This window comes from Mirounga angustirostris, unplaced genomic scaffold, assembly GCF_029215605.1.
Source record: "Mirounga angustirostris isolate CCGP_5_RB_7025 unplaced genomic scaffold, mMirAng1.0.hap1 SCAF_7, whole genome shotgun sequence".
Classification (NCBI taxonomy): domain Eukaryota; kingdom Metazoa; phylum Chordata; class Mammalia; order Carnivora; family Phocidae; genus Mirounga; species Mirounga angustirostris.
In genome coordinates, this window is record NW_026991715.1 from 96,816,329 (window position 1) to 96,839,209 (window position 22,881).

The 22,881-nt window shown below is 48.9% G+C and overlaps 1 protein-coding gene across 2 annotated transcripts in view; it reads right to left on the minus strand.

The window, feature by feature from the left end:
- Window positions 1-5,992: 5,992 nt before the first annotated feature.
- The window catches only part of WWC1 (WW and C2 domain containing 1), a 147,779-nt gene continuing 130,890 nt past the window's right edge, over window positions 5,993-22,881 (minus strand). Inside the window, exons 18-23 of one of the 2 annotated variants that reach the window (XM_045887461.3) lie at window positions 21,320-21,449; window positions 19,925-20,089; window positions 13,849-13,941; window positions 10,245-10,478; window positions 8,118-8,239; window positions 5,993-6,871 (exon numbers count right to left, since the gene is read on the minus strand). In XM_045887461.3, coding sequence (XP_045743417.1) covers window positions 6,805-6,871; window positions 8,118-8,239; window positions 10,245-10,478; window positions 13,849-13,941; window positions 19,925-20,089; window positions 21,320-21,449 — 811 coding nt within the window. In that variant the 3' untranslated portion in view covers window positions 5,993-6,804. Of the gene's footprint in view, window positions 6,872-8,117; window positions 8,240-10,244; window positions 10,497-13,848; window positions 13,942-19,924; window positions 20,090-21,319; window positions 21,450-22,881 lie in introns of both variants that reach the window. The other variant, XM_045887470.3, reaches the window with a different exon arrangement.

Genomic DNA, 22,881 nt, shown 5'->3' on the forward strand with positions numbered 1-22,881 from the left:
ATGCTAAGATCTCCTCCTATGGTCAGAGTGTTCTGCCATTTCTTTTTTTTTTTAAAGATTTTATTTATTTATTTGACAGAGAGAGATACAGCGAGAGAGGGAACACAAGCAGGGGGAGTGGGAGAGGGAGAAGCAGGCTTCCCACCGAGCAGGGAGCCCAATGCGGGGCTCGATCCCAGGACTCTGGGATCATGACCTGAGCCGAAGGCAGACGCTTAACGACTGAGCCCCCCAGGCGCCCCTGTTCTGCCATTTCTTGGACATACAATGTATGTACTAGTGTGTTGTCATGCTAGGCATGTGTAATTGAACTAGGGTGCTTATGCAAGTTCCCTGCCCCCAACCCCTAAAACACTAAATAAAAGCTTCCTGTACTAACCCCACGGGGAGACAGTCAGAGCTTTGAGAGCTATCTCCCTGTCTCCTTACATCACCAGCCCCCATGGCTCAGAACTGGGCACTGGGGATACAAATGAATTAGTCTGTACTCACAAGGAAGCTGACAATCTAGTCTATTGGGAGAGAACTCACATCAAAAAAATCTTTTTTTAAAAAGATTTATTTATTTACTTATTTTAGAGGGAGAGAAAGCGAGTGGGGGGAGGGGCAGAGGGAGAGAGAATGATCTGAAGCAGACTCCCCGCTGAGCACGGAGTGCCACATGGGTCTTGATCCCAGGACGCTGAGACCATGACCTGAGCTGAAATTAAGGGTCGGTTGCCCAACCAACTGAGCCACCCTGGTGCCCCTCACATGTTTAAGAAAAGGAAGATGCGTGTGGGTTGTTGATGGTGTTGGGGGTTGGCCTGGGTGATAGGTGATAAGGAGGAAGGGTTTCTAGAGGTAATATTTGGGCTGGGTATGGGATGAGGAAGGACATTCCGGTGGAAAGAGCATTGCTGGTGGACAGAGGCAGGTGGCACCTTACCCCCAAGGCCAAGTTGAAGGATAGGACTCAGGGGTCAACATTCCCTCTAGCCTTCTGGGTCTGCATTTGGAGGGGAAGAGGGATGGGTTCTGGGGGTGGTGGTGGCAGGATTACTCTCACTGTTTCTGGAGCCCCGTGACAGAACTAGAATAGTCAGTCATCTGTGTTCTCTCTCTCCTGTCAGTAACGGGAGATGGCCCAGACGTGGGGGCTGGCACGAACACGGCAGTTGGGCCTTGAATGAGGAGGAGGGGATATTGCAGCCGTGTGGCTGCTTTTGGCTGCCTCTTGTATGTTTAACTAGATCAGTAATTCTTAACAGAATGGATGCGGGAAAGGTTTAGAATTTCTGGATGAGGCCGATGTATTAGAAAAAAGCATATATATATATATTTTTTTTTAAAGATTTTATTTATTTATTTAAGAGAGAGAGACTGAGAGAGAGAGCACATGAGAGGGGGGAGGGTTGGGAGGGTCAGAGGGAGAAGCAGACTCCCTGCCGAGCAGGGAGCCCGATGCGGGACTCGATCCAGGGACTCCAGGATCATGACCTGAGCCGAAGGCAGTCGCTTAACCAACTGAGCCACCCAGGCGCCCGAAAAAAGCATATTTCATATGGTGATCTTATATTGGGAGGGGCACCATTGTTTTAGTAACACAAAGTGGAGCAGATCCAAGCTTTTTAAAAATGGGCAGAGTTACTAAGAGCTCACTTTATTGCTGCTAAGCCACAGCTTCTGGGCCTGCTTTCCTTATCTGTGAAATGGGAGATCGTGAGAGGTGACCCTTTAGACCTATTCCAGATACATTAACTCAGTCTTTCCCAAATGTGTTTTCAGCATCAGTATTTTTGCCATTTCTTTGTGCCACTATATTATGTGATCTTTTTCTTTAAATTGATTCACTTTTTTTTTTTTTAAGATTTTATTTATTTATTTGAGAGAGAGAGAGCACAAGTGCAGGGGAGGGGCAGAGGGAGAGGGAAAAGCAGATTTTCTGCTGAGCAGGGAGCCCAACAACTCGGGGCTTGATCCCAGGACCCTGGGATCATGACCTGAGTGGAAGGCAGCTGCTCAACCAACTGAGCCACCCAGGCACCCCTGTATTGATTCACTTTAACTTAAACACTTATCCTCATCCGAAGCCGTAATATCTTTGAATTCATGGGTTTGATATGCATGTTAAAATTATTTTAAAAAATTCAGCTAGGTACCATCTAACATTTTATTTGATGCTTCCCTTTGGGAAACATTGCATTAAGTCATTTTTATCAAGACAGCCTCTTGAGAGGGTCAAAACCACTGGAAAATATTCACCCAGGTTTATGTTACTTAGTAGGACTAGAATTAGAACTTTGGTCTTAGCCTAATTTATTCACCAAACAATTGTTTGAGGGGGTGCCATCTGTCAGGGACTGCTCTGGCCCTGGGGATTAAAACAGCGAACAAGACATGAATGATGCCTGCCCTTACATCTCCAACATCCTCACGAGCAGACAGCCAAAACCAAAACAATCTAATAGGTAAATGTAAGTGGTAAAAAGAACCATCAAGCTTATGTCTGATTGGCTTCGCATATATTTTGCTTGTAAACTTATGACTTACCATTGTCTCCTAAATAAACTTATTTAGTCCCGAGTGCCCTGGGAGAAGTCTTACTAATGGTGTAGGACAAGCGTTTAAATTTACTTATTCCCAAATAAGATCTTAAAAAAAAAAAAAAAAAGGAAAAGAAAAAAAAGGGCGCCTGGGTGTCTCAATCGGTCAAGCGTCTGCCTTCGGCTCAGGTCATGATCCCAGGGTCTTGGCATCAAGCCCCATGTCGGGCTCCCTGCTCAGCAGGGTGTCTGCTTCTCCCTCTCCCTCTGCTCGTGCTCTCTCAAATGAATAAATAAAATCTTTTAAAAAATTGATGTACTTATTCCCAGAAGCATCTGAAATATAACTAGAATATAGTCCCTTGATAGAACATAACAACTTCCCTACCGTTCATTAACAACTTACATCTCTGTGTTCAGTACCTAAAGTGTATTATTGCCACGAATCTTCATGCCACTTAGCGAAGGTAGCAAACATGCTGAGAAGAAATGTCTGAGAGGCAATTCAGTTTCATGTGGAGCTCTGATCGTGCATTTCAAAACTGTAGGCAGTACTTAATCTACAGATATGCTCATACGCGTGTGAAAGAAGGGATGTTCAAAGACCAATTAGACACTGTAAAAGCAAGAGATTGGCTACAACATCACTGTCCACCAATTAATTTATGGTACACCGTTCAGTGGAATACTACATTGTTGCTAAAAAAATTAAGTTTTTTGGGGTGCCTGGGGGGCTCAGGTCCTGATCCTGGAGTCCCAGAATTGAGCCCCACATCCAGCTCCTTGCTCAGCAGGGCGTCTGCTTCTCCCTCTGCCCCTCCTGCTGCTCGTGTTCTCTTTCTCTTGCTCAAATAAATAAATAAAATCTTAAAAAAAAAAAAAAAGAATGAAGTTGTTTACAGATACCTTACTGAGAAATGGCAAGGTACAGGACAGTACATTTAGCATGCATTTTGAGGCGGAAGAAGGATACACATATAAGGGTCCCTGGTGACTGTAGTGAGGTGTCTTGAGAGCGCACACCATGTTTACTACTAGTTCTACCACTTACCATATGTATGATGTTGGGCAAGTAACTCCTCTGAGCCGACTCCTCAATGGTAAAACTGGAATGATCATAATAGTACCTATCTCATGGGGTTGTAACGAGGATGAGTTAAAAATAAGTGAACGTTTAGAACAGTGCCTAGGCCTACGGTGAGTGGAAGGATGTGCTACCGAGACTCTTGTGTACCCTTTGGATTTTGTGTGGTATCTAAGTATTGGCTATTAACGTAACACGACTAATTGTTACAGGAGAGGAATGATTTCAGGGTAAATAACCTGACTTTTCCCTCAAAGAATGTGAACGTTGTGTGTGGGTGTTAGCCATCCCAATCACTTCTGCTTCTTTACCCTGTAGGTGGCCTGTGCATACTTGGTGGGGCATGCACTGAGCTGGATCAGAGGGGGGTCCACAACCCTACACCCCAAAGAACAGCCTTCGGTACTCTTGTTCCACCCAGAATCTTCCTTTGCCCTGGTCAGGAATGACAAAGAAGGGAGTAAACATAGCTATGGGGAAGACATTTGATCTCATTCATTTGTTCCACAAATATTTATCAAGGACCCACTCTGCCTCAGACTCAACAGAAAGCATGGCAAACAAGGTCCCTGCTTTATGATCTTCCATTTTAGGGGGAAGAGACAGAGGAGGGGATGTAATAAGATGACTGCAGAGGAACACTGTTCTGAGCAAAGTGGGTCCTTGTGTCAGAGAGGGACATGTGGGAGGGTAAGTTGGATAGGGTGGCCCAGGGTCAGGGGGAGAGGTCCCTCTGAGGGGCGAGGCTTGAACTGGGATCAGAATATTGATAATCAGAGAGCTGTATGAAGACAGGGTGAAGACATGAAGGAAGAGTGGACTGGGCAGAAGGAACCAGAATTGTAAGCACAGAATACAGAAAAGAAAGGTTAAGGTGGCTGGAGTCTGATTAGCAGGGAGACAGTTAACTGGACAGATCTTATTAGCCTTCTTGGATGCGGGAAGCACAAAGATAGCCAATGTGTACATGGCAAAAGGCTTTGCGGTCAAAGGCAACCATTGGTTTTGTGAATGGGTCAGAGCCGGTCGGTCTTTTCTCAGGCTAGTGTCCTAGTCATGCCACCTTTCTCATACCCTCCTGCAGAGAAGCCACAGGATTTCATGACCTCACTCTTCAAAACCAAATGTTCAAATCCCCCCCAACTGTTTTTTTTAGATTTTATTTATTTACTCGAGAGAGCTAGAGCGAGCAAGAGAGAGAGAAGGAGCAGGGGGAATGGCAGAGGGGGAGGGAGAAGCACACTCCCCGCTGAGCAGGGAGCCTGACGCGGGACTCGATCCCGGCACTCCAGGATCATGACCCTTGCCGAAGGCAGTCGCCCAACCGACGGAGCCACCCAGGCGCCCCTCAAATTCCCTTTGAGTAGGGCCCACAGGTGACCACAGTGCCATGAAACAGAAACTAGAGCTGAAACACAGAAGACATTTGGGAGGCGACAGACAGCGTTTGTGTCCTAGCTCTGGCCATTTGTTATCTGAGAGACCCAGACCAGATCTTTCCATATTTCTGAAACTGTGTTTCCTGAAGATTCTGGAGAACACATGTGCATGATTCCGAGTGAAATTTCTTTATCTACTCTTCAATTTCTCGCCAGGCAAACGACAGGATGTTATTGCTGGTGTGCCATGAACTGTTCAGAATTCAACGCCATGGTGGACAGAAGGCCGCCTGCAGATGCTCTATCAGCCGAAGCAACACTGAGACATACTGCTCGGGTAGGAGGGTTGGCTCCACACAGCCTTTCCCGCACACAAGGAGGGCGCTAGGAGCTCTGCTTCACAGAAGCTGATGCTGCCGGTGTGTGAGGGGCTGAGCCTTGCTGGGAGAGCTGACCACGGATGAAGGTGTGACTGAGTGAAAAAACCCTACTGCATGACCTTCACCTTTTTATTAGCTCTTTTTAAAAAAGATTTTATTTATTTGAGACACACACAGAGAGAGGCACAAGCAGGGGGAGTGGCAGAGGAAGAGGGAGAAGCAGACTCCCCACTGAGCAGGGAGCCCATCGAGGGGCTTGATCCCAGGACCTGAGATCATGACCTGAGCTGAAGGCAGACACTTAACCGACTGAGCCACCCAGGTGCCCTCTACCAGCTCTCTTGTCCTGGTTCACCAGACAGGCTACAACTAGGGAGAGGATGGAGGATTCAAACCCCAGGTCTACCCCTAGTTTCCCCACTTATATCGGCTTCTCTCTGCGGGATTGATCCCGGAAACGTGAACCATGGCTACAGATAGCTTTGGGACGAAAAAATATAGTTAAAGGCTGATTCCCCATTGTCTGCAACAGCCCCAGCTGGGCAGTGGTTTTAAATCTGATGAGCAAACGAGCGGTGTTGCCCGCAAGAGAAAAACCGCCCCCTGGCCTGGAGACCGGTGGAGAGGAAATGGTGAGGAAAGGGCAGGTCAAAAATTAGGGAGAAACAGATGAAGTGAGAGGTGGGGGGGAAAAAGAGAGCGAAAATTCGTTCAGAAAGGCCACTTTATTGATGGAGATGAAACTGAAAGGAGCTCTCCACAGCCCTCCCTCACTCACTTCAGTGGCTTCACTGGGCATCCGAGACTGGCGTGGGCAGGCCTGTTGCCACATGGGCTGGGCTGCTCAGCCAGCTCCGTGCTGCCTGCCCCACGTCAGGCGGCCACATACAAACACATCACAGCTCATGAAGACTTGCAAATGCATCTCAGAATTCCCCAAACGGTTCCAGACATTTTTTTTTATATTGTACAAAATGTGTTAAGTAGGAAAGGTCAGCTGTGCTGTTGACACCTGTGGGACGTCCTTTTAGGATTACCGTCCCTGAAACATTACTTTTTATTGCAGTGAAATCTCTAGAAGGTAGAGCTGTACAAAAAAAAACACAAACAACAAAAAACTAAACAATTTTAAGAAGAGCAGCAACTTAACACTGCTTTAGTTCATTTAAATTTTCTTTCTCAAAAATACATTCCTAAATATACAAACTATACAATCTTGTCATTTTAATGCTGGTTTTGTTTTTTCTGTTTTTGTTTTTTAATAATAATAGAACCCAAACTAAAAAAAAAAAAAAAAAATCTGTTCGTCTTCAAACCGACAAGAGCGCTCGAGGACTTGTGACTCAGTACCTTCATATAACACCACATAAATAACTTTAGCCACAGTCTGTGTTCACAGCGTGGTCAGTGGAACAAAGGAAATACTTTTCTGGCGATTAGACATCATCTGCAGAGAGGGTCGGGATGTTCATCCGAGGCTGGGTGAAAAATGCCATCTTCTCCCTACAAAAGAGACCAGCGCTTCAGAGCAGGGTTTTTCAACCTTACTTTTTAGGTATTATGGGTGGGATCAGTCTCTGTTGTGGGGGCTGTCCTGTGCACTGTAGGATGGTTAGCAGCCCCTCCCCCATCCTTCCTTCCAGTTGTGACAACCAAAAAAATGTCCCCAGACATTGCCAAATGTCCCTGGGGTGCCCCAGTCATCCGTGGTTGAGAACCACCAGTTTAGGGACATTAGCAGGACCGGCCACCTTCAGTTCAAATCACAGGCCTAAGTTTAAACGGGCCCTTGGGCCACTTGCAGTGTTCATTTGTTTGTTTAAGATTCCCAATTGGTTAAAAATTAAGAGGTGTCCAAATACAGTTATACAAATGACAGTATATTTTCTTTTCTTTTTTTTATTAACATATAATGTATTACTTGTTTCAGGGGTACAGGTCTGTGATTCATCAGTCTTACATAATTCACGGCTCTTGCCATAGCACATACCCTCCCCAATGTCCATCGCCCAGCCACCCCATGCCTCCCACCCTCCACCACTCCAGCAACCCTCAGTTTGTTTCCTGAGACTAAGAGTCTCTTATGGTTGGTCTCCCTCTCTGGTTTCATCTTGTTTCATTTTTCCCTCCCTTCCCTATGATCCTCAAATGACAGTATATTTTAAATGTTTCTATTCCAGAAAGGCATGTTTCTTTTTTTCTTTTTCTTTTTTTTTTTTTTGAGCACATACACAACCACCAGTGCCTTCTCTAGGAGGCTATCATGAGTCTAAATGCAAGGGCCTCTGTGAACGGGAGACCCCGGCCAAATGGCATTTGGGCCCTCTTGAGAAGTGCCTGGATCCAGGCAAGAAAGCACCTCCCTAATATCCCAGCAGGCAGCAGGCAGAGGCAGGGAGGCCCAGCAAAAGCCCCCATCACCCCCAGGCTTATTTATCATTCAGCCAATTCTCCGTAATTACTGGTGATGGAAATGCTCAGAGGAAAGGCCGGAGCAGGTGGCTCATTCCTTCAACAGGAGGACCTAACAAATTAGCTCGCGTTGTGTGCAGATTGATAGAGACGGCTGAAGGAAAGCACGGCGGCACTCACAGCCCCCCGGGGATGGCGTGGCAGAGGGTACACATCTGTTATAGGGGGAGCCAGTGCTCTGCTGGTGGAGGGAGCACGGGCCGGGGCAGGGCGGCCGAGGCTGGGGAGGCTGCGTATGAAAGGGCAAGGTGGGCTGGCCAGGGGCCCACTTGCTTACCTGAAAGACTGCACTTCTGGGGGCTCCTTACAGCTCTGGCCTCGAAGCTTATGTACATCCTTGGCGGCTGCCCGCATCATCTTGTCTGTCTGGAGCTCACCCTTGTGCTCTGCTCGGTCCATCTGCAGGGCAAAGCAAGCAGGGCTGTGAGGTGGTATGGAGTCCTCAGGGCCTCTAGAGAGGGGTCAGCCAGTGACAACTTCCTAGCACAAAAGAGGAGTCTATGGTAGTCAAGAGGTCTGAGGGTCACAGAACGGGCACGCTCACTCCTTCCTGTTCCACGGCAGGATCCTCTGTTCAGAATGGTGATGAGACGTGGTCCCACTGTCCGTCGGGGTGGACAGGTTTCTGGGGCCAGGGAACTGAATACCTGTGTGTTAAGGAGATGAGGGCTGCCTAGAGAAATGTGTCCTACCTTTCTAATCCTCAGGGCCACCTAGAAAGGTACATTTTATAATTGCTTCTATATTATAGACGAGGGAATGGAGGCTCAGGTAGGTTAAGAAATTTCTTTAATTTCAAAACCACTAAGAAGCGGTAGAAACCCAATTCCAATCATTTGGTTGTGCTCAAGGGCTTTAGGGACACTGCACCTCTTCCACCTAATGCAAACCTGTGTAGGCACTTTGGAGAACAAACCACAAAAAGCCCTGAAATATCCATGTACCATATACTGGAAAACATTGCATGAAGATGGAATTTTGGCCAATGAAACCATGATTTTTTTAAAGGTTTATTTAATTATTTGAGAGAGAGAGAGGAGACAGAATCCCCAAGCAGACTCCCCACTGAGCATGGAGCCAGATGTGGGGCTCAATCCCAGGACGCCGAGATCATGACCTGAGCCGAAATCAAGAGTCAGCCGCCCCAATGAAGCCATCATTTAAATGGTTTTTTAGTAGAAGGGCATTATCAGACAGTCATGGATGTACTATTCTTTTGCTATTTGAGAGGTCAGGCTTCCTTTCCTTCTTTTCCTTCCTCCCCTCCCTCCTTTCCTCCCTCCCTCCCTTCCTGTCTTTGCCTATTATAAGTATACAGGGTATAAGTAATAAATTAGAAATAAACATTTCTGGAACTCTTGAATTAGAAGAGTCCATTTGAAGGCCCCCCTAGTCTGGACCTCAGAAGCCCACCACCACTTTCCTACACTAAGGCATTATCACCTGCACCAAGAGCTGCACCTTCAGCTAATGGCTCTCCCAGCAACCCAGGCAGGCACCCTCTGTAAGGTGCCTTGTTTGGCTGTGTGCGGAGAAAACTAGTAAAGGTCATTCCTGCCATGGGTGACAGTCCAGGAGTAGCAGATATATAAATGAGTTGAAGATGGCCTCTGTGTATTGACCCTGTGTTGTTACTTTTTCATGACAGCCTGGGACCTGTCAGCTCACCACCCCACTGGTGCCAAAGTCAAATTTTTAAGGCATCCAATTGCTTTAAATATAGCTCCAACAAGCAGATTTTTTTTTAGCCATTTAGAAACTGCCAGCTTTGCAGACCCCATGAAGTTGTACCCACCATTTGCTAGCCATAGATAAGATAAACCCCAGGGCCATAAAGGACCTGAAGCTGCTGCTACTTTGGAGCTTTCTGACCCAGAGAGTCCTGTGCAGCTGAGGGACAGCATCTAGATGCTAGATGCTCCTAGATCCCCTGTCCTCCTCTCCTCCAGGTGGTGGCCCAGAGAAGTGCCTTCGGGAGTTCTCCTGCAGTGAGGAACTTCCTCTATATGCAAACGTGTCTTTGGAAATGCGTACTCCGTGGGACCGCATGGGCAGACACTGGGGCAGGTCAGTGTTCTGTATTTATTCTATTCAAGTGTGCGCCCCAGCGCAGATTAGGTACCCAATGTTTGATGAACAAAAGTGTGAATAATAAGGCCTTGCACACATAAACATGGAAATGCAGCAAAAGGGCCTGGCAGCCAGGTCAAGAGTTAATAAAGTTTACTGGGCAAAGGGATTCCTGGATACTTTTGCTGATGGGAATGAGGGGCCCTGGGAACACTCTTTAGTGGGTCACAGGATTGTAGGCCCTGTTCCAAGCTCTGGCCTCCCTCCCCTGCTGCATGGGGCAGTCCCGCAGGGCAGACCAAGCCGCCTCCCTTGCCTCTTGCATGGCTCTCACCCGCTTCTCCAGCATCCTCAGCAGCAGGCGGAAGCGCTCATCCTCACGCAACCAGTGGGGCAACTCCTTCTCCCCATGGCTCTTGGCTTGTTCAAGCTGCTCCTTGAGCTCCTTCAGCACCGAGATCTCCTGAGTCAGCTGGCTGTGCCAGGTCCTGGTCGCCTGCAGGTCCAGCTCAAGGTCCAGTGACGTGCGGATCAGGCGCTCGGCGCGCAGGGATTTGACCGACGAAGGCTGCGGGGGGAGGGAGAGCTTTGACTGGTTATTAGAGGGCTGGGTTCCCTAAGCCCCAACAACCTGCCCCCCTGAACCTCAAATACCCCCCTTTGTTTATCTGTAGGCTTCTAGTTCTTCAAAAATGGGGCTCCCCCTCCCCCAGAGCCTGCCTTGATTTCTCCCAGGTCCATAGCTTATGTTTATTGAGCATTTTTATGTCCCAGGCATGGGGCTGGGGGTAAAGTTGAGATTCCAGCCCAGGCAGTTGGCTCCAGACCGCACCCACTCACTCCCCACACTGCCCAGTTTCCCCACTCTCAGTGCCCTCAACATTCACACTTGGTTAATGGGTTCTTGTCATGATCCTGCTCTGAAGTTATTTCCTCAGTGCAGGTCTGTGCCTCTTTGAGGGAGACGTCATGTCTTCTTGACTTTATGTTCTGCTGTTTCTGCTTGTCTAGCACCCACTCCCCTGATCTGACAGTAACAGCGATGACAATGATCATCTTCCCTTGGGGATCCACTCCTCCTCCATGCTCAACCCACATGGTGGTTCACGGGGGACTTCAGGGACAGGAATGTGGCCCAAACCTGGACAGTCAGAACCTCAGTGACTGCTTCAGGAGTGAGTATGTTGTCTAAGCCCAGTAATAACCTTCAATTCTGGCACTTCTGCTGAGTCCTTGGAAAAAAGAGTCTTTAGACGAGGTTATGAAGCCAGCAAGATCTAAGCCTGGAACTGATCATGGCCATCTTTCCCACTATAAGGGGTGACCCTTTTTAAGAATTAAGCTATCTGGGAGGAGCAGTGTGCCATGAGACCGGGACTGAGGCTTGATGACATTGTCTCAACAAAGGCTCAATTCATGCCTGAAGGTAGTCCAGCATCCTGGAGTTTTCCATTAAATGAGCCAGTAAATTCCCTCTTGCATTTTCAAGTTATATTTGAATTCTTCAGTTATCTGTATATGAAAGATCCTGAGTAATGCAACCATTTACTCTCCTTCTCGATCAAAAAACAGTAATGATTACAAAATAACTAAATAACTGATGGAGGCAGGATTCTAAGTTGGCCCCAAGATTCCCACCCCCAACATACATGCTGGAGAATGCCCTCCTCGTCAGTGTTGAGGGGGGTGGCCTGTGAATACCATGGCATAGCACTCCCATGATTAAATAACTCATCAGCTGACTCTGAGTTAGACAAAGGGGAGATGTTCCTGGGTGGGCCTGACCCAATCCAGTGAGCCCCGAAAAGGTGAACTAGGCCCTTCTTGGAAACAGGTCTCATCTGGCCTCGAAGACACAATGTGTATGGTGGAAAGGGCCACATGGCAAGGGCCTGAGAATGACCTCTGGGCCCTGTGAACAGCTCCTGTCCTGCAGCTAGCAAGAAAACACAAGACAAGGGATTCTGCCAATGTCCTGAGGGAGCCTGGAAGTGAATCTTTCCCTACCCAAACTTCCACAGGAGGATGCAGTCAGTCAGCACCTAGATATGAGCCCGGTGAGACCCCGAGCAGAGGATCCAGCTAACCTGCACCTGAACTCCTGACCTGTGGAAACTATGAGATACTGAATTTGTACTATTTTAAGCTGCTAAGTTTGCTGTGATTTGTTATGCAGCCATAGAAAACAAACACAAGGGCTGACAGACGGATTTGAGAAATGGTACATAAAACACTGCTGTGAGAGCCCCCCTCAGTTAAGGCTGGCAAGCACACTTGTGGGACCATGAAGCAGCGCAGTGTGGAAGTTCTAGAATGCCCTTCTAGGGAGAGCCTTGTCTAGTCTGTGCCGTAAATGAGCAGGGCCAGGAAATCCAGCTGAGGGATCTCTGTAACTCAGGTTCTCAGAGTAACAAATGGAAGGTGCTTTGTTCTGACTGATGTCCAGTCCTGGACAGGCCGAAGCAGAGACAAGAGCTCAGGCACGCAATGGAAGAAGGACTTAGTGCTCAAGCGCCCCGGCCCAGCCTCGGGACTCTCCTGTGTTTCAGATCACAGTTAGGGCCTGAAGGAAATGTAGGCTCAGATCCACCTATCAAGGGCTCTCTCAGTAAGTGTTCCCCTTGGCTAAGAGGAAGAAGAGGTAAAGGGCGAATTGTGAGGGCCTGTCTTCACAGGGAGTTGTAGGCAATGCAGGGGGGGAGCAAGCAGGTGCTTCCAGAGGCATTTCTCCAGGAGTGGATCATAGAACACCTGCTCCAGAATTCTCCAGGGAGCTTATCAAAATGCAGCTTCTAGGGCCCTACCCTTGCTGCCTGAATGAGACTGTCTGGGAGTGTGGTCTGGGAAATGTGCATTGTCAGTAACCTCCCCAGAAGACTCTTGGTGCTCCAGGCACTGTGCAGCACCAATTACAGCAGACAGGGGTGGAGGGAGGGACCCCAGGCCGGCAGTTGGCCAGCCCTGTCACTGGAGGCCATGTCCATATTCCCCTGCAGCCAACTGTGTGCACCCTCTTCTGTGTGGCTTCCTTTCTCCTGCACTCTCTAGTTCCGGAGACTTGGGGAGCACGGTGGTGACAGACAAAGGACCCACTCCTGACTCTGCTGTTAGAAGCAGGTCTGCGGGAGGTCTTTGGGAGGGGTGGAGGAGCCTTCCCCTGCCTGGGGCTGTTGGCACTCTCTCCCTGCCTGTTCTTTTTGTTTTGCTCTCTCTACTTGTCTTTCTGACATTCCAACTCCTGTTTCTTCTGGTTCTGCAAACTCCCCAGAACTACTGTAGTCTTTCTACGCTGACAGCCCAGAGTGGGAAGGGCCCGAGTGGGAAGGGTCCGTTTGCATCTCTGTAGCTCTGACTCGTAACAAAGCGCACACCAGGAGTCAGTCTTTTGCCTAACACTGTCCCACCCCGATCTCTGAGCCAAGACTCCCTAAGGCAGGGGGAGATTTCTCTGCAAAGGCAGCCTGTGGCCTCTTCCCGGTGCTTTTCCAGCTGGATGGAGAGAAGCCCATCTGCACCTCCCCGCTTCCGGTGGCGGCTTGGAGGTGTCCGGCTTCTCTGCCAGCAAGGAGGGCTGTCAGAACCTTTGCTCAGTCAGCTGGATGACACGCTGAGCAGAGTCGTGCGAGAGGCAGCTTCCATCAGTGACTGGGACACCTTGAGTTGGGTAGTTCTTAGTGACTTTGATTTCTACCCTGGAAGACAAGGCCAAGTACGCACACTCCGGACCTAACCTATTCATCATCATCCTAAAGTTACATTTACCCTTGGGCACCTTCCCCAGCGCCTACACAGGCCTTACAGTTCATAAGCACCATCACGCTTGCAAAAGCAACCTTCTTCACACCTCTGGCTGAGAACAAATGGTCAGACACGGGGGCATGCGCTTGGGAGATGACCGTGGGGCAGGTGTACGAACAGTTCTGCGGTGACTGTCTTACCCGCTTCATCCGGACGCTGCGCCGCTCCAGGGAGTTTCGAACAAAAGGTGGCTTCTTGGACAGCGTCGAGCTGTCACTATCACTTCGGTTCAGCTGCAGGAGAAAAGTCCTGGGAAGTTAATTAGAATTCGAGTACCTCCGGAAGGCACACTGTGGCCAGAAGGGTGGTGGGGTTCCCAGGTGGCTGGCAGTGCCGCGGGGTGAACACCAGATAGTGTGACTCCAGGATCTAATGCCCCCGGACCTACCACACCAGGGCCTGTTTGCACCGACTCTTCCCTGTCACCTGTGGAGCTCAGATGGAGCCACCGGCAAGATACACGTGTCCGAAATGTCCAAGATAAGACACACAGACAGGCTCTGGGAGCTCTCCCCTGCTCGTGTACTCTCCCAGAGGGCCAATACTCCTCCTCCGTGGCCGCAGATCGTGCTTTTGTACCAAGAGTGCCCCTGACAGAGGGGGGCCGGCGAGGGAGGCTGCAGTGACAGCACATCCCAGGATACGCAGCACAGAGGCTTCTTTCTCGAGTCACATTTGCAAGGTGATGCAATTGCCACGGGCTGATGCAACAGAGCCCGCTCGCTCTGGCAGCGTCTGCCCACTTCTCCGCTCTCTCCCGAGAAGCTGTCTGTGCTGTTACTTTTGAGGTTACTGATAATTATTGGTAATGATGCTATTAATAGTTCTGCAGTGTCGATGGGCAGGGCAACCCCGGGGATGTAACTGACAAAAGCTACCCTTGGGCATAGCTTGGGTGGAGGGAGGGACCCCAGGCCGGCAGTTGGGGATGTAACTGACAAAAGCTACCGCAGGAGGCAGAGTCCGGATGGGAACCGGAAAGAGAATAACAGAAGCGGTCCTAACGACGTGTGCCATGTGCCTCACAGACAGCTACATTTAATCCGCAGACAGTCCTAATGGAGGGAATTGAGGCCCAGGGAGATTAAGAAGCTTTTATAAAACACAAAGCTGGTGAGCATCAGAACGAGAGTTGAAGGTCTGCTCAGTCTGACTCTAAGGCCAGGTCCTCTCCTGGCCCCCGGGATGCACGGAGAGCTCAGAGATGAAACTAGGTACAGATGGAGGCGCGGGCCATCTTGACGGGGGTGGGTTTGTACAAGCGCACTGGTTGGATATCATACCGGGGGGGGGGGGGGCTCTACCCCACACGGCTCCGATCCAAAGGTGACGCTCACAGACTGCGTCATACCAACTAGATTTACTCATCAGGATGACTGATCCTTAGGTTGTAGCCATTCATGGGTCAATGATGATGTTAGAGGAGAGTGAAGGATACCACATTAGATCCTTCAACTTATCTTTTCCTAATGTAAAGATGTTTTGCTGCATTCAATCTCAGCCATGGTAGAGAATATCGGTGCTCTGTTATATTTCCATGTAATAACTATGGAAACCAGGAACAAAGAGGTGAAATAACTGGCAGTCACAGGCAGCTAGTTCGAGAACGAGAACTTTGGAAGAACTGTATTCATCAGGTCAGGGTGAGCTGACCAACGCGTGTGACAGCACCTCTGGGAACTATGTAGGTGTCAAATACACGGGGGCTGTGGAGCGCTGGAGGGAGCATAATACATTGTCCCTATGCCCATGGACTTCAAGTTCAGCGGGGCGCCCAGTTCAGGGAAACTAACCAAATGACACAGGCTGTGCTGAAGATCAAAGAAGGAAGAAACCAGCAGAGGATGCTTGGTTTGCAGAAGTGTGGCATCAGGCCAGCAGAAGAGACAAGTCTTAAGTAGCCGGGGGGACGGCAAAGGAAGTCCTTCAGGCGGTGGCTCTGAGTGATAGAAAGGCTGTGGACTCTGCAGTCAGACTCCTGGCTTTGCATCTAATAAGCTGTGTGACCCAGAGCAAAGTGCTCTGTCTTTCTGAGTCTCAACTTCTGCATCTGTGAAACGGGGCAGACTCCATTTGCCTTGCAGGGCTGCTTCTGAGATTAGAGGACACAGAAAACATGTGCTTTTTTGTGGGAAAAGTTGCTGCTTAGCATCCCAAACTCCATCCCATGGGCGGGGAAATCCCCAGCTTAGGACTCAAGGTGGGAGACACAGCCCACCTTCCATCAAGGAAGCTGGCAGTGCCGGAGTCTACCTTTCCCGGCCTCACTTGCAGTTACCAGCAGACACAGGACGAGGCTCTGCCCATTGGGGGCAACTGCCTCAGGCTTTGGATCACGACCTGGTTAGCTGGACCCAATGCTCTGTTACTGGGCCTCTCAGAGCTGATGAGCCCACCTGCTTTTGTTCCATGAGCAGGCCATATCTGTATCTCAGGGAGGGAAGGAGGGGTGGCGGCAACAGGCAGAGCTGCTCTGGCCTCGTGCAGGGCAGGAACCTCTGGCGGAGGTACTGATGTTGAACCCGGTGGCAATAGCTGGGACCAGCTGGGCCAGGCTTAGCAGTAGCACTGCTCGGATCCTCAGCTGACGGGCTCTGTGGGCTCTTTTGCTTGGGGTCTGGCCTGCCCTCTTCCCACCTGATTTCTGAGGCTGGTTCTGCAGCCTTCCAACACTTCCAATGAACATGTGAGCTACTCGGTTTCTTTTCCAAAAGATTCTTTCCTGCATCTATTGCTCACAGTCTGTTTCTTTTTTTTTTTTTTTAATTTTTAAATTTAATTTTATTTATTTTTAGGATTTTATTTATTTGACAGCGAGAGCACAAGCAGAGGGAGAGAGAGGGAGAAGCAGGGTCCCTGCTGAGCAAGGAGCCCGATGTGGGACTCGATCCCAGGACCCTGGGATCATGACCTGAGCCAAAGGAACCAACCTAACCAACTGAGCCACCCAGGCATCCCTCTCACAGTCTGTTTCTGTTGCTTCCATTAAGAACCTGACTGGCATAGGCCTGGATACCAGAAGTAGAGTGCCGTAAGTCCCAGACTGGGAAACATGGAGCTGGCTGTGTCCCGGAGGGTTGGTTGGGGCCCAGACCCCAATATTTCTTGTTGGGAATTTGGTCATTCTCATTTTGTGGGTTCAAAACGGAGGGTTAAGTTGTTACCAGACTATATGCCGACAGAGTTTTAGGGGAAATGATAGGAAAAAATCAGGACATTGTACCACTGGCTTCTTCCTGCAGCCTTCAGTAAGATTTTATATGAAAGAGACAACCTTGGGCTGAAGTAGGACAGTCAGAAAGCAAAAAAGGAAAAATACAGGCATCCCTGCTTTCTGAAAGTTCACGTGACATCACTTTGCTTTCATAAAAGACCCCCGTTAGCACCTGTTTTTCTAGCCAAAAGAAATATGAGGAGGATTTTCACTTTTATGAAAAAGACGAGCTAGAACAACGCTCAGTGTCTGTTTTGCAGTGAGCCCTTATGGAGGCAGCCGCACCCCGAGCAGGATGGGGCACCACCACACTCCCCCAGCACTACACTGAGCATCTCAGCATCTAGCTCCCATAGCTTTGAACCGTGTCTGGGAGCTTCTGTGCTTTATCTTGACTTATGTTGTGCATCTTTTAGTGAGATGTGTCCCAAGGTATCAGAAAAGCCTGAGAGAGGTTATTGTTTAGGTCTGGGAATGCTAAAAAATTTTTTTCCATAAAAATGAATGGTAACTGCTTCTCCACTTTATGTCACTTTAGCTTTGCTGTAAGAGAGGCCCTTTCTGCCTGTTGCATGGGATGCATGCTGCCTGGGGATTTCTTAATTTGCAGCCTTGCAGGGTTGGAAATTGGTCCAGATAATGAAACATGGGAAGGGCTCCCCGTGGTGCTAGGTGTGTTACAGATGCTTAATAAATAGCATCAGAGCTCCTGGTTATTTGAAGATGCCAATCCTGGGAAAGGGCCACTAAAAGTGAGTCCATCTAAACAGGGGACCAGGGATGCCTGGGTGGCTCAGTCGGTTAAGTGTCTGATCCTGGGACCCTGAGATCGAGTCCCGCATTGGGCTCCTTGCTCAGCAGGGAGCCTGCTTCTCGCTCTGCATGTTCTGCCTGCCGCTTCCCCTGCTTGTGTGCTCTCTCTGACAAATAAATAAATAAATAAAATCTTAAAAAACAAAACAAAACAACAAAAAAAACAACAGGGGACCAGAATCTTACAGTAAATATTGGGGAAAAAAACTTCGAGTCTTTAGTTGGAAAGGGGAAACACTTTATAAAAGTTATTATCTTCTGTCTTCCATTGACAAAATTACAACTGCATTCTAATTCTGATGAAAAAGAATGAATCAAACACTAATTTCTTTGGTGTGATTTTTCTGATGAGTGATATTCTTTACTTTGTGTTTGAATTCCACTGCACAGTCATAAAACTGGTAATTCTGCCCAAGCCAGAGGGTTTCATCCATTATCCTAAGGGCTTTTCTAAATCCTTCAAATTATTCACATTTGCAACATGAGTTGGATTTTTCTCTTCCTCAGCTGTGAGCTGGCTTAACTGTAGGATTCTTCACCTGTGATTCAGGAATTCCTTAACATCAACATTACATTCAGTGTCTTCAGGAAACCCTGTACCTTTCCCAAGATATGCAGCCAATGTGCAGACGCTTACAAGCTCAAACGATTAGCTAGAGGCGTGACACTGAGGGGAGGGATTTATGTTATTTCTGGGAGGGACTAGGGGAATGTTTTTGTGGGGAATAACTAGTAAGTAGCTAGTAAGTTGGTGACACTGCCATATTATGAAAAAATTAGCTTCTCTACTCAATCTTATAATTTTGGCCATGGATACTGAATACCAGATTTTTTAAAATTTTTATTTTAAAGATTTTATTTATTTATCTGAGAGAGAGAATGGGAGAGAGAGAGGATGAGAGTGGGGAGGGTCAGAGGGAGAAGCAGACTCCCCGCTCAGCGGGGAGCCCGATGCGGGACTCGATCCTGGGACTCCAGGATCATGACCTGAGCCGAAGGCAGTTGCTTAACCAACTGAGCCACCCAGGCGCCCGTGAATATCACGTATTGAAAGTGCCCCTCAATATCCCCTCTCCGTCCCAAATTACAGTAGAGGGGTAAGTGGCAGGTTGATGATATAGGCCGGGTTCCATGGGCTTCGCCTTCTATGATGACTTATTGGAACACTAGACAGGGAAGGTTCTGTCTGTGCTTCTAGTTAATGTTTGCTGGTTCTCTATGGCAGAGGGTAAGGAAGAATGTTGACCCAGGACTCAGGTGAGGTGTGCATGTGTCCTACCTGCGCCATCCCTGAGGAAGGCTGGGACCCCCTCAGGTGTGGTAAGTGCTAAAACGTTCCATTTACGGTAGAATGAGAGAAGGAGGCTGGCCTGGGAACGGGTAGCCTAATGAGACGGATACACAGGGAAAGGCGCGAGGGAGCAAAAGCCTACTGTAGGACTTCTCAACTCCAGTGCAGCCTGTAGGAGAAGGCTAGCAACCAAAACAGGTAAAAAGGGCCAGGTGGCCAGACTGAACTTGACAGCCTGCCCTCTCCAATCAGCCAGTCATCTAAGGGCAGCTGCTTAGCTCCAGCCAACTGCCGCCGTCAGAGAATGTGCAGCCCATGGGGACAGGCAGTTTCTTGTTTTCAAGAGAAACTAGAATTTTATGTGAAATCTCTTCATTTTTCTTTTATTGTTAATTGCCTTCCCTAAGTTTTCAAGGTTAGCAACAGGTTTAATGAAAACCAACCAACCAACGTGTGGCTAAATAGCTAAATAGTACAGGCACGTTGCGTTTTTGCAACCTCAGGCTACACACTAGGATCGCCCTGGAAGTGGGGAAGAAATGCCCGTTCAGGGACAGCGAGGGGTCAGTCTGATCTTAGCAATTGGTCATGTAGAAGGGAAGGGCAGGCTGCGAAGAAGGAGGGGAGAGCTGGCTGGAATGACAAAAAAACCCCCAAAACACTGGCCTTGTACGGGTTACCAAGCTTTTCCCATATTTTATCTAATTCAATCCCTAAAACAGTCCTTTGAAGTCAGTGTATTAACTCCACATGCACTGAGGCATTAACTCCCCTGAGGATAGCTGACAAAGTAAGAGTCATCAGAATTTGCACCCAGAACCCTGTGAGGTCCAAGGCTCTCACTACTCCTCGGGAAGCAGGTGTTCGGGAACGAGGGCAGTACCACACATTTGCTTACCCGGCACACATACTGGCTTTGGGGTCCTGGGGAGAAGGTCTTAGAGCGGATGATGGTGCTCCCTCGAAGAAAGGGCCCTGGGGATGGTGCGCCCACCCGGCGGTCCTTGGGCCGCACCACTGTGGGAGATGGGGCCGGGGTCTCTGTGTTGGTCTCTTTGTCCACCTGAAGAAGAAGTCAGAGCTCTGAGGCCACTCGTATCCATAGTGTCTCGGCCACCCAGCCGACACTCGTGGGGCAGACTCCCCACCTGCTCCCCACTCCCGTCATCTGGCCTTTGACCCCACAGATAACAGCTGGGGGCTTCGTAGGCCGTAGCCCTGCCAGCCAGGACAGCACCCAAGGCCCCAGCTACTGGGCCCCTATTCCTCCACGTGGGTTGGAGCATATTCAGTCCCCAAACAAGCTCACTGAGCAGAAGAAGGATGGATGCCCTTGACTTCATACCCTCTAGACATCTATGCCAACCACATTTTGACAAAGACACACCCAAGGCCTCTAGTGCTGCAGCCAAGAACTGCAGATGCTTCCCTGGAATTATGGAGGCAATCTGCAAATCTCAGTCTTTCAACTTGGTGAGCAGGTTTTCTACTGTCCTTTTACAGCAGTCACCAGCAAATGACAAACAAACAAGAACACCTGAATGCAGGGCTCTGTTAGCCTACAGTGCCTTTGTGTAATTTTGAAAAAGGCAGCCCTTTTGGCTGGAGAGACTGCAAAAAGACTTTCCTCTGGGTGTGGAGCAGTTGGAAGGCGGCCCTAGGTTCTTCTCCAGCCCCTCTTGGCCAGGCACCTTTGTGCAGTGCTCAACCCGCAGCTCCACCCCCAGGTGCCCTGCTCGCACACAATGGGGTGCTCTATTTCCTGCCGGTGGAAAAGACAGAGAGATCTCTATGCAGAGTGAATCTGGTTGTCGTGTGTAACCCTAGCGCAGCAGAGGTGGCGAGGGGAACTGGACTGGACTCCTTTTTCCTATTGTACTTTGGGCAGACCCAAACAAAGAAATACATTCCTTTGAAACCTTAGAACCTGTCAGCCAGGTTGGTATTATTGTATCCGTTTTAGAGATGAGGAAATGAAGGCTGGAAGGGATGAAGTCACCCGCCTAAGACTACACAGCCAGAGAGGAGCAGAGCCAGCATCTGAACCCAGACCCATCTGGCTACAAAGCTTGAGGTCAGTCCAGAGAACCAGGGCGGCTGCAGAGGGCAGGAGAGAGGAGGGGAGAGCCAGTTTACTGTCACTGAGATGACCTGCACTACAGGCCGGGACGCTCCTATGCAGCCTTCTACAGGTCACTCCATTCCGAGGGCCTGTCCCCTGAGGCTGGAGAAGTCCAGGCACCGAGGGCTATTTCTCCAAGACAGCCCTTCCTGTCTCTCTGGGCCTGCCTACCTTTAACGCTGGGCACTCGTCCCTAGCACGTGAGACTTTCTCAGTGAAAACATCCTCCTCTCCCTCCTCCTCCTCCTCCTCCTCTTCCTCCTCCGCCGGCGCTTCGTTCTCGCTGGTCTCCTCGTACCTCCTGTGATGACAAAGAGCTTCGGTTACCTGCCCAGAGACCACTCTGATCTGCTCACTTGCCTCTAAATGCACCTAGGGCAGAGCTTCCAAGCCTCTTCACAGTTGAGGACATATTTAAACAAACAAACAAAACTTAGTGAGGTCTAACTGACATACAACACAAAGCATTTCCATTGTATAGTTTCATTTGACCGATGTATTCCCAACCAATGTATCCCCCCGTGTAACTACTACCACACTTGTGATACAGAACATTCCACTACCCCAGAAGGTTTCTTGCACCCTTCCCTATTTAACTTTTCCCTACCCCCGGCCCACCCCCGATCAGCTTTCTGTCACCGCAGACTGAGTTTTCTAGCATTTCATATACATGGAATCAGACAGTATGTGCTCTTTTGTCTCTGGCTTCATCTTCTCCATCTAAAGGTTCTAAGATTCAACTATGTCCGTGCCTGTGTCAACAGTTCACCCCTTTTCATTGCTGAGTGGCATTCTCAATGGAATGGATACATCACAATTTGTGTAACTATTCACCTAGCTGGTGATGAGCATTTGAATGGCTTCCATCTCTTGTCAATTATGAATAAAGCTTCTTTTTTTTTTAAGATTTTATTTATTTATTTCAGAGAGAGAGAGAGAGAGAGAGAGAGAAAGCACATAAATAAGAGGGGGGAGGGGCAGAGGGAGAAGCAGACTCACTGCTGAGCAGGGAGTCTGATGTGGGGCTCAATCCCAGGACTCTGGGATTAAGATCTGAGCCAAAGGCAGATGCTTAACTGACTGAGCCACCCTGAGGGGGGCTGCAGATGGATTTACTCCAGTACAGCGCCCCACTCCTTTTTTTTTTTTTCCAGATATTTTATTTATTTACTTGGGAGAGAACTAGAACACAGAGGGAGAGGGAGAAGCAGGTTTCCTGCTGAGCAAGGAGCCCGACGTGGGGTTCGATCCCAGGACCCTGGGATCATGACCTGAGCCGAAGGCAGCCACTTAACTGACTGAGCCACCCAGGCGCCCCCCTTTTTTTCTGTATGGCTGTCCAATGGTGTTCTGGCACCATGTGTTGAAAAGAGTTTAGTTTTGGTGATACTTTTCATGATTATTCTTTCCCTTTGGACTCCAGGGTTGGGAAGAGTTGTGACAAATGGACTGCATTTGTTAATGACTATTTTATCTTTAGTCCCATCTTCTCAAAGACATACATAATCACCAGGCTTCTGATCAGCAGGAGACAGTGTTGCCATACTGAGCTGAAGGAATTTGAGCCAAAAGCAGAGAATCTGACATCCTGTTAGCTGGCTCAGTGAGACTGTGGACAAGCATAAAATCTCCCTTGGGATTTTCTTGGATCTCCAGCCCCAGCCACAGGGACTAAAACCTCCCCTGCCCTTAGATGGGGACCAGAGCTAATGGACACCCCTTGCTCTCCCTCC